The 18747-nt window shown below is 39.0% G+C and overlaps 2 protein-coding genes across 6 annotated transcripts; both read right to left on the bottom strand.

Annotated features, from left to right (window-relative positions):
* LOC131679494 (uncharacterized) lies at nt 1-3933 on the bottom strand. The gene is made up of 4 exons (XM_058960230.1): nt 3508-3933; nt 558-605; nt 281-451; nt 1-223 (listed from the first exon to the last, which is right to left on the bottom strand). Exons 1-4 carry the CDS (start codon nt 3519-3521, stop codon nt 1-3), a joined length of 456 nt encoding a protein of 151 aa, XP_058816213.1. The 5' UTR covers nt 3522-3933.
* A 1609-nt stretch (nt 3934-5542) lies between these two features.
* LOC131682436 (uncharacterized) lies at nt 5543-8153 on the bottom strand. Of its 5 annotated transcripts, none has more exons than XM_058963894.1 (3): nt 7735-8153; nt 7234-7678; nt 5543-5698 (listed from the first exon to the last, which is right to left on the bottom strand). In XM_058963894.1, the coding sequence occupies exons 1-2, from the start codon at nt 8135-8137 to the stop codon at nt 7275-7277; spliced, it is 807 nt and encodes a 268-aa protein (XP_058819877.1). In that variant the 5' UTR covers nt 8138-8153; the 3' UTR covers nt 5543-5698; nt 7234-7274. The 5 variants fall into 5 exon arrangements, with proteins under 5 accessions (XP_058819877.1, XP_058819878.1, XP_058819879.1 ...); XM_058963895.1 differs by having other exon boundaries at nt 7246-7678; XM_058963896.1 differs by lacking the exon at nt 5543-5698 and having other exon boundaries at nt 6185-7678; nt 7735-7840; nt 7901-8153.
* Nucleotides 8154-18747: the final 10594 nt, after the last annotated feature.

Below are 18747 nucleotides of genomic sequence, written 5' to 3'. Positions count from 1 at the left end.
TTATTTTGTTTGCTGTAATATTTTTGTTCGAAATACATCTCGTAAACATATTTTTATTTTGCATTTCACACAAAAATTTCCGTCTCTCCTATTGTAGACTGTGTGCACACTCTCTCTAGCAGACGTACTGGTCAACTGCCAGTTAGGATCATCTAGCCCTATCCAGTTCCTGGTCGATTCGGGCGCAGATGTCAACGTCATCGGTGGGGAGGACTGGATCCGTCTGAAAAAAGAGTTAAAATCAGGTATTGCGAAGCTCAAGATTCTTGATAACACTAACTTAAAAGGTTTGCATGCATACGGCTCACCATCACCCATGATTGTGGAATGCCTAGTGGAAGCGGAAGTTATAGTGCCAGGGTGCAAATCACTAGATAGCGCGATCTTCCATGTTGTTCCAAGAGGGCTGAGATCGCTCCTCGGTCGATCCACGGCGAGCGACATGGGACTACTACAAGTAGGGCTAAATCTTAATAATATGGAAATTCCTCTGAAGGCGGAGAAATTCCCAAAAATGCCGAAAGTCAAAGTGAAATTCAGTGTTGATAATACAGTACCTCCAGTCAAGAACGCTTACTATAACGTGCCTGCGGCCTATCGTGAAGCTGCAAGAGCGAGATTAGAAGAAATGGAAAAGCGTGGAATTATCGAAAAGGTTACATCGGCGCCCAGCTGGATAAGCGGAATGTCCGCAGTTGCAAAAGGCAAAGATGATTTCCGTTTGGTAGTCAATATGAGGGCTCCAAACAAGGCTATCAACCGCGAATATTTCCGCTTGCCCCTATTGGAAGAAATGAAAGTGAAGCTTCACGGTTCCAAATTTTTCACAAAACTAGACTTGAGCAACGCTTTCTATCACCTCGAACTTAGCAACGAGTCGCGAGACCTTACAACTTTCCTCACCGAAAGTGGCATGTACCGCTTTACAAGGCTAATGTTCGGGGTGAATTGTGCACCTGAAATTTTTCAGCGAGAGATGACACGAATTCTTAAGGATGTCGAAAATGTTATCATCTATATCGATGACATTCTTATCTTTGCAAAAAGCCTGCAAGAGCTACACAAAACTGTGAACCAAGTTTTACACATACTACGAGCCAACAACCTAACATTGAATCCAAGTAAGTGCGAGTATGATAAAACGCAGCTAAAATTTCTCGGCCACCAGCTTGACGAAGAAGGATTTCATGTGGATGAAGAGAAAATCAGAAGCATCCGACAGTTCCGAGAACCTACAACCATTTCTGAGCTGCGAAGTTTTCTAGGTTTGGCTTCTTTCATAAGCGCACATGTAAAGCTGAGTGCATATAAGGAGAGTGACGACACTGTCAAAATTGGAACAATTATTATTTGTCAGTGTCATTCCAAACGAGTCAAATTCATGTATTTTGATAGGTCGTTTGTTCGTTTGGAATATCACTGACGGATAATCATGACAGTTGTCTTCACTCTCCTTACATACACTCTGATGTAAAGAACTTCGCTGAGATCACCAGCCCCCTGTGGGCCATCACCACCACTAAATCATGGACATGGGGGTGTGAACAAAGTCGAGCATTTCAAACCATCAAAGAGCAAATTCTACAAAACTGTGTTACACTCGGATTTTTTTCTGAGAGTGATAGAACAATTTTATACACCGATGCTTCCCCTATCGCACTGGGTGCAGTTTTAGTTCAAGAGGAGGAAACTGGATCATCGAGAATAATAAGCTTCGCATCAAAATCGTTAACCACCACAGAAAAGAAGTACGCCCAAAACCAAAGGGAGGCTCTCGCTGCGGTATGGGCAGTAGAACACTTTTCGTATTTCCTATTGGGGAGAAAATTTACTCTACGGACGGATGCACAAGGAGTGTCATTCATACTGAACCGTTCCCGGGAAGAATCCAAGAGAGCCTTAACTCGAGCTGACGGTTGGGCGCTAAGACTGAGTCCTTATAGTTATGAAGTAGAGTATATACGAGGAATAGAAAACATCGCTGATCCACCTTCACGACTATACAGCGGTGAGGATACGGCATTTGATGATAATTCAAGCCCTTGGGAAATAGCTTTCCTTGAAGCGAACGCGGTTGGGTTCCTGACAGACGACGAGATAAAAGCAGCCACATCCGATGACACTATTTTGCAAGAAGTAATTTGCTCTCTGAACTCGGGGAAATGGCCAGTGCATTTGAGGCAATATCAGCTTGTAGCCCATGATTTGACCACTCGAGACGGAATGTTAGTGAAAACTGGCTGTGTTGTCATTCCTACTACACTGCGAAATAAAACAATGAAGCTGGCTCACGATGGCCATCCTTCAGCAGCTAAACTCAAGAGTATCTTGAGACAACGTGTTTGGTGGCCTGGAATGTCAACCGAGGCCCAGAAGTGGGTCGAATCGTGTGAAACATGTGCAGTTAATGGGAAACCTGAAAAGGCTACCCCAATGCAACGCATTTTTGCACCAAAGACCGTTTGGGAAACAATAGCGCTGGACTTCAACGGTCCATACGTTAAGTTTGGAGGAATTTCCATACTAGTTATTGTAGACTATAGATCGCGGTACCTTATCGCTCGATCCGTCAAATCTACGAGTTTTGAACATACGCGGAAAATTCTGGAAGAGATTTTCGAAAGAGAGGGCCTACCTAGAACTATAAAAACGGATAACGGACCTCCTTTCAACGGAGAAGAATATAAAAAATACTGTGCAGATCGTGGGATAACTACTGTCTTTTCGACCCCTCTATTCCCTCAACAAAACGGACTTGTTGAGGGTTATATGAAGGTTATCAACAAAGCAATGATCAGCGCAACGATCAACAAAACGAATTATATCGTAGAGTTGCGCGAAGCAATACATGCGCATAATGCAGCAGCGCATAGCGTGACAAAACTACCTCCAGAGGAGGTGATGAATGGCCGGAAGATTAAGCGTAAACTCCCCCTACTAGAATACAATAAGGTATCTGTCAATGAAGAACTCCTCAATAAGCGGGACCGAGAAGCAAAGTTAGCCGGTAAGAAACGAGAAGACGAACGACGTTGTGCGCGCCAGTGTCGAGTTAAATCTGGAGATAAGGTGATTGTGGAGCGTCAAACTCGAGGAAAGGGGGAATCGCGGTTCTCCCCAATCCAATATACAGTTACGGATGAAAATAATGGGAGTCTAACGCTTAGTGACGGAAGTGGTCATTTGATGAAACGTCACGTTACTCAAACTAAGAAAGTCTTTGAGTGGCGAAAGGAAAAATCACCAGTTGCTGAGAGGCGCGATGACCATGCTTCGAATTCGACTGATGTTTCTCAACGGAAGACTCGCGAAAAGAAAACCCCCATGTATCTGAATGATTATGTGCAACCTGTAGCAATTAACTGAATTCGAAATGAAGCCAGCAATAAAATTTCACAAGCGCAATATTCTTTTAAATCCCTGGAACATTTTTTTTCGAACTCCTTTTAGAACTTACAATACTAAAATGAGAAAATAAAAAGTTCAACATCAAGCGAAAATCATTACCTAATGCAGTACATCACTTGTACGCTTATCCTTAGCTCTGCTTCCAATTTGTTTTCAAAGCAAGGTTATCATTACATCAGCACTTGCTACCTTTTTGAATGGAATGTCTCCCCAGGGACTTCCAACTAATAATTCGATTGTTCGTCAGCATCTACATTTACCATTCCACTCTTGAGCACCAATCAAGGTCGGTAGCTAAAACAATTACCGCCAACGGCGACACATATAATTTTTTAATTAAATTAAATGCATGATTCTTAAGCTACAATTTGATAACGACACACAAAATGATTTGTCATCTCGTTTTTGTTTTGCTTGCCACCTTCGCTTGTGGAGTAATCCATGTGCATTTGTATTAGTGCGAGATTGAGGATAAACCGGGTGAAATTCTTGACAAATTTGGCTAAATCAGAGGGAAAATCTTACTCACACACTTTTATTTCGTATACGTATACGTGTTCTAGAAATCAAATAAGCACATAACTTACTGGGCTCACAGTTGATATAGCACCAGTTTACAAACTGTGGTGCGACTGATAGGGTTGTGTTGTAATAATGTGTCGGAGTTTAGCGTGCACCTAGGATAATACGAAAGGTGGAAACATTTATTCATGTATAAAGTAGGTTGTCATTATACTCCATAGAACCGAATGATTCGAAAAGCAAAACGAACTCTATAATTAAGATTTTTGATTGCCTTTTCATAACCACAGATGCAAAGTCAAGTCAAAGGATCTTGGTTTGTTCTGATCACGGAATATTTCAATGCCTTTTCTTTTTCAACGGGTATAGAAATGCTTATATAAAGATTTGTTTATTTCGATTATAGAGGTTTTAACCTTAAGGTAATTCGCCTCTTCGGGTTAGAAAAATCTCTTATGGAAATTTTCTAACCCTATGTGCGGGGTCGGGACTCGAACCCAAGTGTGCTGCGTACAAGGCAATCAATTTACCAATGCGCTGCGCCCACCCCACATTTATATAAAGTGATTGTAGTATACTATAAATTAAACGTATCTATAAGGATGAAGATGTAAAGGTGGCGCCAATAAAACGTATTTGTGGAATAGTAAAGTTTTCGTTTTTTTGCACCACCTGGACTTTTTTTTAAAGAAGAGGGGAGATGTGTGGCGTGTAATTTCCGCATAAGATAGTGTAGTAGCAACCTAACTGTTAAGCTGCATGAACACTGTTTGGCGTCGACATAACTGAGTCGACACTCACAGCGACTTCCGACGAGAAAGAAGCAAACCGCCATTATTCGCGGCTTTTGGATTCTTAACGCTGAAGAGGTAAGACGTGCAATCGGAGTCGCTCCTGATCGTCGCACTGGTTGATTTCCTTATGGCGTAGAAAACCACAAATATCAAATCGGACACGCCTCAAAAGCGTTGGTAAGTCGAAAATCTCAGTGTAAAAATTAGAAGAACCAGAAAGGCAACTTGTTGATCCATTGTTTCATACATTTCTAAGCCATTTGTCATAGAAAATAAATTAAAAGTAGCCTTTTTCAAACCCCTTTATCAACTCAAATCCAGAATTTTCCAAGTTTCATAAAGGCTATCTTAAAAAAATATTTCAGGGTGGTAGTAGATCTCGACGATTCATTGTATCCTAAGCCATTTAGCACCCAAAATTGGTTATTGAATTCTATGATCACCTGTTTTCCATACATGCCATTAGCACCCTAATATATAGTCTTCTAAATAGATGCTGCCTCTGTCGACATCTGATTTCATAAATATATAGTAAAAGATTTGTGGCTGGAATTGACATATCAAACATGTATTAATTAGGGAGTAGGTGTGCCATTTCCATGTACACAAATTATTATTTGAAGGTCAAACTGAAAAAGAAAGCCAAGCATATCACCAAAGGGGCGCACAACTGAGACTCCACCAAGGCCGCCAGAAGACCACGCTACGGCTCTGGATGCAGTATGACTTTCGGATTTTGTAACAATTATTTCAGACCTTTTGATGCACATTTACTTTCGAATCTTATTTATAGTAAGATACAAAAACGATTTCGAGTCTGACGCATTCTTGTATGTAATAATATGCGGGTCATTGCATCACGCAGCTCCTATGGACTTTATGACCCAGTACCTCTAAAAATAGTTCCATTACCGTATCGTTCGTACCGCACATTGATGGGATTTTATCCATAGCAACATCAAAGCAGGGTGACACTGTAATACGAAAAATGCATTTATGTATTTATTGGCGTAACAAGAGTAACACAATTAGCATTTCGGACTGTAGGGTGTTACTTTTATTTTAGCTATATTCCTATTTTCATCCTACCCAAGACACACGCATTGCATTAACTCAAATCGTATGAATAAATCCATTCATTATTTTTCTTTTCATCTAAACTCGTTTATTATATATTATTTTGCACAATCGGCATTTTATTATACTGTGCCTTACGAACAAGAAAATTGCTTCCAATTAATGTACAATCAACCAATCATCGAAAAATGACAGAACCATTCGTGCAATCAAAACATCTCTAAAACAGGCAAATTACCCTAGGTGCAGCTGGATTGCTGGTTGGCACTATCGCAAATACGAAAATTTCATTACAGTGGCAGGCAGATAAAAAAACGTAGCAAAAACTACGCTTTTCACAAACACTCTGTTTGAAAAGCTTGTATGTACGGTAAAAATAACTCGGTTAAAAACTCATTTAAAATTCCATTAACTAAATTTAACAACGAAAGCTGACGAACTGAACCAATGGTCGGGCAGGAAAGGGATCCAAAGATCAACACGTCAACCATCACTAAATTTTGTTGGGTTATCGTTCTGGGAGAAATTTGTGAAGCCAAGAAAGCTGCGACATGGTTTCGAATATCACAAGGAACGTTCATTGGCAGCAATGTGTACCTCTCCGGCCAACGAGCAAACAGCGCTCGCTTTCCAAAATCAGTGAAGTAGATACAATTTGTTTACATAAAATGCATAAATGATGAACTCTCTTTGTTTTCAAGCTTGCCACACTCTGATGTAGCGACCTTGCGCCCACGTGTTTCTACTTCGCCATATCCGTCCCCACCTCTAAGGATGGTGGATGGTGCTAGAGGTGTTCGAAAATGGCTGCTATCATTTATTTTCATTAGCTGTAGCTGCTTTTCCTGACTTGAACATTCAATAATGTTTTTAAAAAGCCGCTACGATTTATTGGTGCTTGAAGCGATATACAGGCGGCTGGTAATGGTCAGTTCAAAGGTGATATTTATTGACATGGAATAAGGACGTTAAAGCTGACCGTCAAAATTCATTTCGAGGAAAAAATTAGGAAAACCCGCTTCTCACTAAGCACCGTTGTTGACAATAAAGAAAAATGTAAAGATTACGTTTTGTTTAATTTGTTCGGAATTTCCCATCGAAGTAAATTTTATTAGTTAGCTTAAACGCCCATATTTTTATTTAGACTAGATATGATCTCAAATGGTAAAAGTTATGTAAATGAACTGACGTTTATTTTTTATGTATTTTGTGCAGTTTAATACACAATAAATTGTATTAACAAAAACTATAGTCGACTGATACAACAATATTGAACATCCCTTTTTCATGCAATACATATAAAAAACAAAAGTTGATGCAGGGAGGGCTTTCTTAAAATCAAGTCACGTAATATTTTAAAGAGTTTGCACTTAATTAAAATTTGAGCAAGAAAAGTTTAATTCAGCCCGACACACATCGCAAAGAAACTTACTCCGATGTTTACGTTTACTTGCCATGTCGCATGGCTGGAATTCATGAGTCCGTCACCGGAGGACTTGTGCCTGGAGCAATCAAATATTCGTCAAAGTCCACCACACCGAGCTGGTTGCGGCCGAGATCCAGCACCGTAAGCTTCTCGAAGATGTTCTGCATACCGAAGCCCACTCCATCTTCTGCTACATAGACATTTTGCACACGCTGCACAAGTGGTTTTAGCGAATCGACTGAATATAAACGTGTTTTGACGAACCTTTCTGGATTGCTAACTAGGGCTTGAGCATGTTTCATCGGAAAGAACAAATTTTCCGACAATCGATTTAATTCGCAGTTGTCCAACATTTTCTCGATATACTCCTTGAGGAATTGAATTTTCTTATGATCTTCATTGTTGCCACACTGAGAAGAGCAGTAGTGTCCCGTTTGAACAAAAAAGCTCTCTGAAAAATGTTTTTTTTCGATATCATCACAGATTAGCTATGATTTTAATACTCACTATCCACGAATATAGTTCTCCATTGCGACCAGTAAACTTCGCTGTCCTCAATTTCCACAACTCTATACTTGATAGTATCTCCCAATATCACCATCAGGTCATCATCCTGAATGAAAAACTTTCCATCCTGTGGAACGCTTATGTTTCGGCAAAGATGGCAACCAACCTCGGAGTCCGTAGGATTAACGAGAAGCTCTACTCCAAAATTTGAAACAGTTGGTCTATATTTGGTCCAAATCTGTATTCCTCGCGGTTCCAGAATCTGAACGTCCACTTTCGCTTGCCGAACAAACCCGAACCACTCGGAAAGTGAAACAACATTCTCGTTCGACTGAAGAGATACTGTGTCTAAGGAGCACAATATAAATAGTAAAAAACCCAAACTCAGCACGGTAAAATTCATAATGCGGATGAACTGATTTGGACGGCCCGTTTGGACAAAATGTTCGCGCTATCGCCTTTGGAAACGCATGATTAACAAAGCGACTGCCTAACTACCAATAAACGACACACCACTGATATGAACATGGAACTAAGAACCCGTATTAATCGTTTCGGACATTATTTGTCAGGGTGATTCAAACGGCTACAACGGCTTCAGATTTGGGTTAATAAAATAGATGGAATCTGTTTTTAGTAGAGCCTCAACAATCTTTAAAAGTGTACGTGCAAAAACATACGAACATTTACGAACTCTGTTTGCCTTTTTCCTATATTGCCTTTCTCCTTTTGGAAGGCTATACAACCACTCTGAAATGTGACTTTGTAACGGAGGCCCGGAGGTTCGTCGAGTTCCGATTTTATTTATTTTAGTCCCAAAGTTACAGGTTGAAGAGTGCGGTCACGCAGGAAATTCCCATGTAAATTGGTTTGAGCTCACTGATGCCCAATCAAACCAACATTGACCACTTTGGACACCTTCGGCGGAACCGTAAACTTTGAGAAAGGGGCAAAGTTCCCGAATTGAATTCACATCTGCTTCTTAGAAATGTCTGACTCGATTTTCTCAAATGAAAGCTACAGCATCATTATTAACTGCTATTAAATTCCATTGAAATCCGACATTTGGTTCCTGTGCTACGGGTTGAAGTATGCGGTCACATGCGAAATTCACATGATAATAGTTATATCTATGATGCAAAACTAATTCAAATGAGTTCTAAATTGCTCGAAATTGTTGCTCCTGATCACTAATTGCAAATCAAAGTCTCTTGGACCTTATTAAGAACCGTTGACGATTCCGGAAGATTAGAGGAAATGGCGAAGTCCCGAAGTTAAAGTCACACCTGTTTCTCATATATTGCTGACTCGATTCTCACTATCACAATGTATGCATGAGACCAACAAACGCACATCGGTTACTCGGAGACGACTGAACCGATTTTTCTAAATTTGGTCCCAAATAAAAGGCACAGATTGTCATTGAATTTAATTCTGATCCGACTTCCGGTTCCGGAGTTACTGGTAGAGAAGTGCGGTCATACACTAAATCCCCATAAAAAAATGTACCCTACGATGTCTAGATAATACAAAAGCTTATCAAAATGGGTATTAAATTATTTAAATTTGCAGTCGCTTTGACCACATTGACCACCTAAGACGGTGTTGATGCAATAGAGAATAGGCATTGGCATGACTGATTTCCAGTATCTTCCAAATTTGAAACAATTGAGGCAATGCTAGTAATCAAATATATTTCTTACGTATAGTTTAAGCACAGACTAACAGACATAACACTCAAAAACAAAGCTTCGCCCGCCTTAACGTTCATTTTAAATATATTTGTAGTTGGGACTGTGGCCACATTTGAAATTATGGCGCCACTGACATATGAACAAGCATATGGGGGATAGACCACTAGTGAAAAATTGTTCCCAAACATGAGGGGTAACCCACCAGTAAATGAGTGTTTGGGTCTGTGAATAAAAGGTGGAGCTAGTGTTCTGGGAAAATTGTCGGATCGATGTTTTTTTAGTGAATTCCCTCATAGTGTTATGTCTGTTTGTCTGTGGTTCAACCACAGCCAATCGACATTGAATGTTACACCCAACAAACATTAGGAGCTGAACTATAAGACTACCTGTTGATTTAAAGCAGATTAAAGGTTATGTAAGCTGAATAAAACTTTCGCTGAACTATTTAAACATTAACAGTTTATTCAGCCTATTTAAAATCCAGTATTCGCCAGTTCCAACTAGGCTGAACTATATTGCTAATAAATGTAATAGCGACAATATTAAAGCTTTTATTCAACCATCTTAATTAGACTGAATTGCGAGTTGAATAAACGATGCTGTTACCAACACTATTACCTTTAATCATTAAGCTGCACTACATGTCTTCAAAAGGTTGTTTCTACTTTTACATTTGCCGTTATACCACCTTTGACTTTTAGCTGAATTATGTGTTTAACAAAGGTAATTGTAACTACTACAAAAATTGGCGCGATTAGCAAATCATGAGGAATGGCAACCGATCTGGGTTCGAGTCCCAACACACACAATATTTGTTTTACTATTAAGTGAAGGATTTTTTTTTATTATTTCGGTATATTCCAATTGAGATGTTTTGCATATATTACAGTTAAGGAGCTATAGATCAATAAATGAATAAATAAATAAAGAAAGTTTATTTAGTTTTTTATATCTACTGCTCTCGTTTATGTAAATTTACCTTTTAATTCGAAACGGTCTGTTTACTTGTGAAACATGAATATTCTCATATTGAACACAAGAGAAACTTTTTTTTTCAACGTTGCTATAAATTTTTGACACCAGCATTGTTACCATGATTTTTTTCTATCCATCGACTTGCAAACAATGGTACAATGATTATTCACGCTGGCGAACTTAATTGATATAAATAAATAAACTATTGAATTCGAACAGCGACTTCCGCTTACCAAAAAAAATCACAATGCAAAAGAAAATCATTTGGCAGGGAGTGGTAAATAAATTGAGGAGATTGCCACCTTAGAATTATAAATGACTTCAACCTATCATTCAGTTACCACCACTTTCATATAACACCCATTTTTACTTATCTAAATGTTTCGTGACAACCATAAATCCTCACCTTGGAAACAAAAACGACTATAATCATCATTTTTGAAATAAATTATCTAATTTAAAATTCCCGAATGTTATTTTTAGATTAATTAAAAAAAAATTGAAATAAAAAAATTATCGTAGGTTGGGATTCGAACCCAAGCCAACTAGGTTCACTTAAATCTATAGAAGGCTACTGTAGCCTTTGTACAGACTCTATTCAGCAGCCTAGACTTGTCGGTACATCGGTGAAATCTTAAGCATTCGATGTATGCAAGATTGGTGCAGACAGTAAGGTAAGTGCTTAGTATTCAACAGGTTGCTGGTTCGGATCCAGGTACGTGATATGATATCCAACAAGGTAATACAATTTTTCTCTAACTGTAGCGTAACACTAATAAAAGAATATGGCTTCCAAAGAGATTGATGGCGTGTGTAACTTGAAATAAATGTCTTTTTTAACAATTTTCCTATGATAATTCTCTCAGCTGAATAGCGGTAACGAAAAGGTTTATTGATAAAGCTGAACTGTTGTTTTCTTCAGGTTGTATACGTGCTGAAGAATTGTTCTTTCATGTGTCTTAATCAGACAAGCTGAATAAATTCTCCAAATCCCGGATGTTTAAGGGTGGAATAAACGATATATGATTACACGTATACTTCCAATGTTCAGCTAGAGCTGAATAAAGCAACTGTTAAAACGTTTATAAAACCACGAAATGTTTGTTGGGCATGTTGTTCCAAACCTTCTTGGTCATCAGGTCATTTCATTTGTAGTAGATGAAGAAAGAAGACAGAAAACCGTGACCGAACTAATATCTGGAACTAAATCGTTGTAGCACAAGATCAATGAATGAAAATCTGTGATAAATTTCCGAAAAATCTGTGAAATTTTCATCAAAATGCCAAAAATCTTCCATCTGTGATTAGAAAGTATGAAAAAATATGTGACATTACAGAAAAATCTGTGAATATGGTAACCCTGCTAACAAACCTACCTACACGCAGAAGTTTATTTATGCATCGATAGCATACTTTTATATTTGCCTCTCATTTCTTCTGCTGTAAATATTATGCATTGGTCATATTCCTTCTATCCACTCATTAAATGCTTACTAGAAGTATATGCATGAAAATCACAACAGAAGAAAAGAGACGGGAAAGTATGCTAATTATGTATATTTTTGTTTCTCAGTGTACACATTCGCCTCAAACATTGATACCAAGCGCACAAAGCAAAATGACTCAACGCTGATGATGACTATGTTAACCATGTTTGCAAATGGAGCTCGAATGATTTTGTGTATGAATAATTGTGCTCGAGATTTTAAATAAAAGTTTGCTGGAAACGAGCACAACACAAAAGGAAGCACAGTGTTTGAAAGGACACGCTCAGTCGCGTGTTGAATGGCACTGGGTAGCGTACCTCCACAGCCAGTGTAATGGACTTCTAACACAGCTACACTGGCTGTGAAAAAACACAGCGCAGTGATCTGCTCCGCCTGTCGTTCAACAGACAACTGCGCTTGTCCGGCCAAATCCGTTCTTTAAATAATTGATGATGACGTCATCCATAGAAGCGTAGCGCGCTAGGTACATAAATCTGTCGTGCCAGACTTGGGAAGCGGTATCTTCTGTATGTAAATGCGCGATATTTTGACTAGGTTGTACATTATTTAAATTTTTAATGCCATAATATAAAAAATCGTTGGGTTTATCTATTCTTAGAAGTATTTCGAGGCGATATGCGCAAAAAAATTTGAAACTTTATCGTGAGATGGCTGAATTATATGCGTTTAAAATTAGATCATTTTTTGTTACATACCATTTTTGTAGAATTTGCAAAGTGCACCGCCATATCGAAAACAAAGACGTAGTCCTACGTCAAAAAATAAAAAAAAATGATGTTAGTTAGATGAAACGGGTGACGTTGTCGTGACATCAGGTCAACCCTATTCCCCTTTAAAAAAGCTACGTAGCATGACATAACCCCCACCCACTGTCGTCACACAAAAAAACCGAACAACCTAATCCAGGCCATTTTTTATTCAAATCGGTATTCTGAATTTTAACCGTACTATAATCCCTTCACTCTCCCCATCAAACCTATACCTCTCTCATTTCCATCGCCTTCACCAACTAGGCATACCAAAATAAGCTAGTGGTTTGTGATTTTTTCATCGCCCTCACACATACACCTCCATATGCCAAAATAATTTAGCAAGGAGACACCATTGACCACTTATGCGGATTTGGTTAATTAAGTATGATATTTTTTTCTTTCAAATGTCTCAGTGTCGACACGTAGCTCATCAAGTTCGTGGATGGTGAGGAATTGTATAGAGGTGTTCTAAAAATTTAATAGACATTTCCACAATTATATTGAATCATAGTTTAGAGAAATGAGAAAGAAACAATTGCACCATTAGGTGGATTGAAACAGACTTTTTGCGTAATATTCGAGTTACGTAACTTTTTTTACGAATCAAACCCGAAATAACGAACTCCTTTTTCACGAAACAAGTCCGTAAAAACAGTTTGAGTACGTGCAGTACCGTATAAAGTTGTATACAATTTAACATATTTTTTGCTAACTATTACCACAGATAACAGACGTTTAAGCTCGATTTCAATCGTGTGTAAATACCCGCTACAGAAATTCCGAATAAATCTGACGTCTGAAACACGTTTGGCAAACGTTTGTAGATGGCGCAGTGATCGATACAATGGAGTTAGAGTGCAGCTGTCAAACACATGTAGCAAACAGTTGCGCAGATGGCAATAGTGAAAGACGGATTTCCAACGTTTATCAATTTGTAAGTTTACACAGGTTTTTGAAGAAATTTTGTTCTAGCCTAAACGTCTGTTATCTGTGCTATTACTAATAAAAGTTCGACCGAAAATAGATGCCTGAAGCCATTTTGAAATCCAAGATAACGACTTCCGATTTAGATTAATTCTCTAAAAACTCAGTTATATGGGTATTTTTGAAATGGGGTTGATGAGTAGATGATGGAAATCGATGTGGGAAGCCATTTAGAAATGCAAAATGGCGACTTCCAGTTGAAATAAATCCTCTATAACCTCAACAATATGGAAATTTTCTGAATGGGATTAATGAGTGCATGACAGATATCGATGTCGCAATTCGTTGTGAAAACCAAGAGGCAATTTCCGGTTTAGATAAATTTTCTACAATCTCAACAATATGTGACTGCCGAGTAGACCGCGAAAATCGTTGAAGCTATTTCACGATCCAAAATGGCGATTTGCAGTTTAGATAAATTCTCTATAATCTCAACAATGGCCTTATTTTCAAATTGGGATTAATTAGTAGAAAACGGAAAACGATGCCAGAGGCATTTTGTAATTTTTCACAATCTCAACAATATGAGTATTTTCAGAATGGTAAAATTATAAAGTAGATGTATACAATGCATAGGTCATGAAATGGTTATAGAAAATTTTGCTCAACTGGATGTCGCTATCTTGGCCTTCAAAATGATGTCGCTCATCGATTTCTGTCATCTACTTGCCAAGTAAAAAAATCAAAAAAATCGCTTATGGTTACAGTTATAGAAAATTTTGTTCAACCTAAAGTCGCCATCATGGTTTTCAAAATTGCAGCAAACATCCATTTTCATCATCTACTCGTCAAACCCGTTCCAAAAATACCCATATTGTTAGGGTTATCGAAAATATTGGTCAAGGTAAATCAAGGTTTGGGAGCAGTGTTATTTTCGGCCGGCGTCACGCAAACTTGTTCTGTCCTTGTTGTCAAACAGCTTTTCAACGCTTCCTTCCTTCTTCTTCATCTTTATCTTCGCTGGACAGCCGCTAACGGCCTTCCGCTCCTCGCTCGAAAATGCCAGGATCCGGTACACTGTACTCACGGGAACGTTTTTGTCTCGAAGGGGGTCTACCGTAAACTTTTTTCACAATGACCATGCGTTTCGTAAAACCGTACAACACGCTCGCGGAATGCTTGCTGTTTCGACGCCATCTTGGATCGAACTGACAGCACCCGAGCGAAAAGAAACATGCCATCCATTTCTAGGGAGTCCAGAGAGCAATTCTTTTGAAGAGAAAAAAAAATTGCGCTCTTTACTTTAAGTACAGAAAGGTATTTAAATCATCCTCATATTTATTGAACACCCGTTATACAAGTAAAACACTATTTTTTAGATTATTTTATTGTGCAGTTACCGATTAAAATATTTAAAATTTCAACTTCCAATCGCCAGAATAGTCTAAACTGTTCAGAAAAGCCTACCGAAAACAAATATTTAAATTTTAATTTTGAAGATAAAAATGACGGATTGAATCATTCACGGAGTTTGAGTTGTCCGAAGCGAGCTGCTGCGCGACATTATTTATAAATCCGCCATTTTCATTTATTTTTACATTCAAATATATGCAAAAGATCACTTATTTCTCTTGTTGTTTGCATGTTCAAAAAATCCTAAAATGCCACCTTTAATATGAGCCTCTTCGGGGAAACCTCTATACTAGATAAAATCTTCAAGTTTGCAAGATTTTTAAATTCTGTCTTGGCAGTAGCTTTTTATAAATTGAACTAATATTACATTGCTTTGAGAAGGTTCAGGGTATTTTCGGTGAAAATAAATATCGTCAAAAAAATTACTGATGCAGGGAGATTTAACGATTTATCCAAAACTTCCCAAACGGGAAATTTTTTTGAGCGACGCCAATTTTTTTTTGTTCGCGCAATGCCTAACTTAAAAGTTTAGTTTTTAGTGTTAGATTCCCCTCGTCAGTGACTAACACCAACTTAATGCTAGTTAGATAAGTCTAAACCAGCGCCAAATTGGCACCAAAAGCCAAAAAGGCACACGTCTTGCGTGTACGCTTAAACAACTGGCTGTCTTTTGGGATAGTTATGATAGGGTAGACGAGCCCTTATTCATCTCATTAGTCGGGATATCACACTCTTTCGCGGATAACTCTGCTTTCAGTGATTGGAATGCTCTTAAAACGGTATCAACATCTTTGCTTCGTTCCTAAGAAGCAGTACAATAAAAAATCTCGCCTGGAAAATGTAAAATACTCCCGTTTGAGCGAAGCGAAAAGTCGAGTACAACGCACCCTTATTCGTCCTAGCATTTCAGCCAATGCGTTGAATAGAGAGAGCAGATACTGCTCTAACTAATGTGTTCAAATGGGTAGGATGAATAGAGGTGCTAAGATGAATTAGGGCACAGTAACCCTATGTTATATTATTTATTAATACTTCAACCTATTAGTCCTTCGCCTGAGAGAGTGATAGTCTACAGTCAATTTCGAAACAATAATGCAATACTTAAACAACATTTTCCTAAATTTTCATTGCGAAATGTTGAAAATTGGGCGAGTGTCAGTGAATATTCAGGAAGAACCTCGAAAAAATTCAGTGTGCAAAAAATCTACTGGAATGATAGTTTTAAGATTTTACAAAACTCTTCTTCACATCACATCAGGTAACCAACGAAATGTTATACAAATTTTTTATTATTATTATTTTTTCAATACATGTTTTCCGATTTTTAGCGAAAATCGGATTTTTGGTTTAAAGGTACTACGTTAAAATCAAGAAAACAATAAAAGCTCTCTGAATTACCAGGGGTATCATGTGAAGAAGAGCTGTGCCAAGTTTCGGTACGATTGGTCCAGTTGGTTTTGACTTATGTCGTACACCGCAAAACAAATTTTCGGAAATTCACTGTCCCTCAGTGTTTACGCGCATGGTCACTAAGTCTTTATGTTTTTCGGAAGTATTATTTGAACGAGTAGCACTGCACGGTTTTAACGATAAACTAAACTATTATATTTAGAGATAGTGAAACGCGCCATAAACACCGACTGGTTTCGTGAATTATATATAGTGGACTGTGTATAGTACAATGTAGTTGCTGCTTTTATAGCTAAGATACATTTTTAGAAGAACAAATGAGATTTGGCGGTAAATTCAGTACAATACTGTAGTAAATGTATGCAGTATTCAGCTCGAGTTGTAAACGAATAGCTTCCTATTGGTAACACTGCTCGGAACTTCTATCTGCGTTTATCACTGCGTTACTATGGCAGTAAAGTGAAACCCTGTTGAAGCGAACTTGTTAATCTACTCTTGACTGGCCTAAACATACCGCCCGCCTTGAAAGACTGACCTTAGAAAGGTCTTTCAAATAGTAGATCCTAAACTGACCTGTGATTTAGATTAGAAATAGAACTGCTGACGTACACTGGTAATGTTGTTGTTATCATCTAACCAAGTAGTTATATGTAGAAAGTACTGGCTACCGTCTCCCTATAACAAACGACCTACAGATCCTGACTATGTAGTTCTCGCCTGCTAGTTCTAGGGCTGATTCTGGTAGCTGCTGCGAGTTTCCTTTTGTTCCACTCGATTGTGGCTTTGGTAGATGACTCACTCCGATGACCTCCTCCACCCCTCGATGTGATGATCCGATTGACCATGTAGTTTGCTGATGGATAGTGAACCATTGCCATGTTATAGTTTCGATCTGTTGGTGAACCTGTGAGGGGATGTGGATAAATCTCTGATGCATTTAAAGTGAGATGAATACTTAACTTAGAGTTATGTTGGGGTGGCAGTTCTGATCTTAACCAAAACTGCGCCACCCCCAATTGCCTTGTTGCTGGAACCTGGAAGCCACTTCTGATGTGTGGCTGCATCTGCAGACAAATAATCTGCCAATTTCAACCAACTCTCGACGTATTCCGTTGTATGCTCTATGGCCGCCTTCACATTACTGCGTGAAAGGTTGTCTCCTATGATTAGGCAGACCCTTGTAATCTCTCTTACGAGCATCCAAAAGAGATTCATTTGCTTGTACAAATTCGAATGCAGCACCATCCGCCGTATGCGATAGTGCCGTTTCTACTCAAGGTGAATGGATTGAGATGGACTCCAACGTGATGGAGTAAATGCTAAGACCTAATCAGTAATGATAGGACTAATACGTCGAGCAGTGCGTTGAAGCAGTATAGGATGCCCCGATATCAATCAGGACTGGTTGAGCTGGTTGTAGTTATATCCCTTGGTTCAATGGCCGGTGGTCACCGAGCGGACGAGATGGAGGGGTGGAGTGGTATTAATCCTGTCTGAGTTGCATTGCTGCTGCCGCTGAGCTGGTTCTGCCGCTGTCAAATTCCGCAGGAATGATTGTTGATCGAGTATATACGATGCTTGAAGCTTGATGAGATGAACGGTTCATACTGCGAAATATTCAGCTTGGCTGTCACGTCGATGTATGAAGTTGCCTGCTCTGATATTATTCAGCGGCCTATGCCACCAACTGGTTCTGTCTTCATAGTAAGTAGTGATGCCGACGTTCCGAAATGTGAAGAGGTTTGAATTAGGGTGTGTAACATCTGTGAAGTCCAGACTTGGCTGAACATATACTAGTGTCACTCACCTGGACGAAAAAAAACGATGCGCTGCCTCTTCTGATTGAACTGCAACCTTGACTGCAAACGTTTGACGGCAGCTTTCGAATGCTTTTTATCGCGACTGATGTTATTGGTTCTTCTGATGTGTTTGCTATGATTGCTGTCGATTGATACATGTGGCTGTTGTGATGTCCTTGCTGTACTACCATGATTGCGAGAAGGCTCCAATGGCAGAGACCAGTGGATTGTGTAACCTTCCGAATGATTCCGGCGGACTGTATCCCCGGACTGAACTCCAACGATCCTCTTCGTTGGAATTATCACCAAATTGATTTGATGATCCGTAGTACACGATGATGATATTGGGAGTGCATTTTATAGTTTACTGGATCTCAATCCAGCTCCGATGCATTGCATATGCAACGGACTGCAGTGGCTCTGTCAGCCGTGATGGTTCAACGTTGAACCGTGTTGGATAGCGCTCAATCCAACCCAACGAAAATGCACCCGAAGTATGTGAGGACTAATACCACCACCGATTGGTAATACCAGCACA

This window comes from Topomyia yanbarensis, chromosome 2 (genome assembly GCF_030247195.1).
Source record: "Topomyia yanbarensis strain Yona2022 chromosome 2, ASM3024719v1, whole genome shotgun sequence".
Lineage (NCBI taxonomy): Eukaryota > Metazoa > Arthropoda > Insecta > Diptera > Culicidae > Topomyia > Topomyia yanbarensis.
Note: the sequence above shows the minus strand (reverse complement) of the source record. Positions and strands in the feature narration are given on the sequence as shown.

Coding starts and splice junctions, on each gene's coding strand:
- LOC131679494 (XM_058960230.1), bottom strand. Junction 452..557: donor GTAAGCGTTCTTGACTGGAG/GTACTGTATTAT, acceptor CCCTACTTGTAG/TAGTCCCATGTCGCTCGCCG. Junction 224..280: donor TATGCATGCAAACCTTTTAA/GTTAGTGTTATC, acceptor CTCTTTTTTCAG/ACGGATCCAGTCCTCCCCAC.
- LOC131682436 (XM_058963894.1), bottom strand. CDS start 8,137: ATGAATTTTACCGTGCTGAGTTTGGGTTTTTTACTATTTATATTGTGC. Junction 7,679..7,734: donor GAGAACTATATTCGTGGATA/GTGAGTATTAAA, acceptor AACATTTTTCAG/AGAGCTTTTTTGTTCAAACG.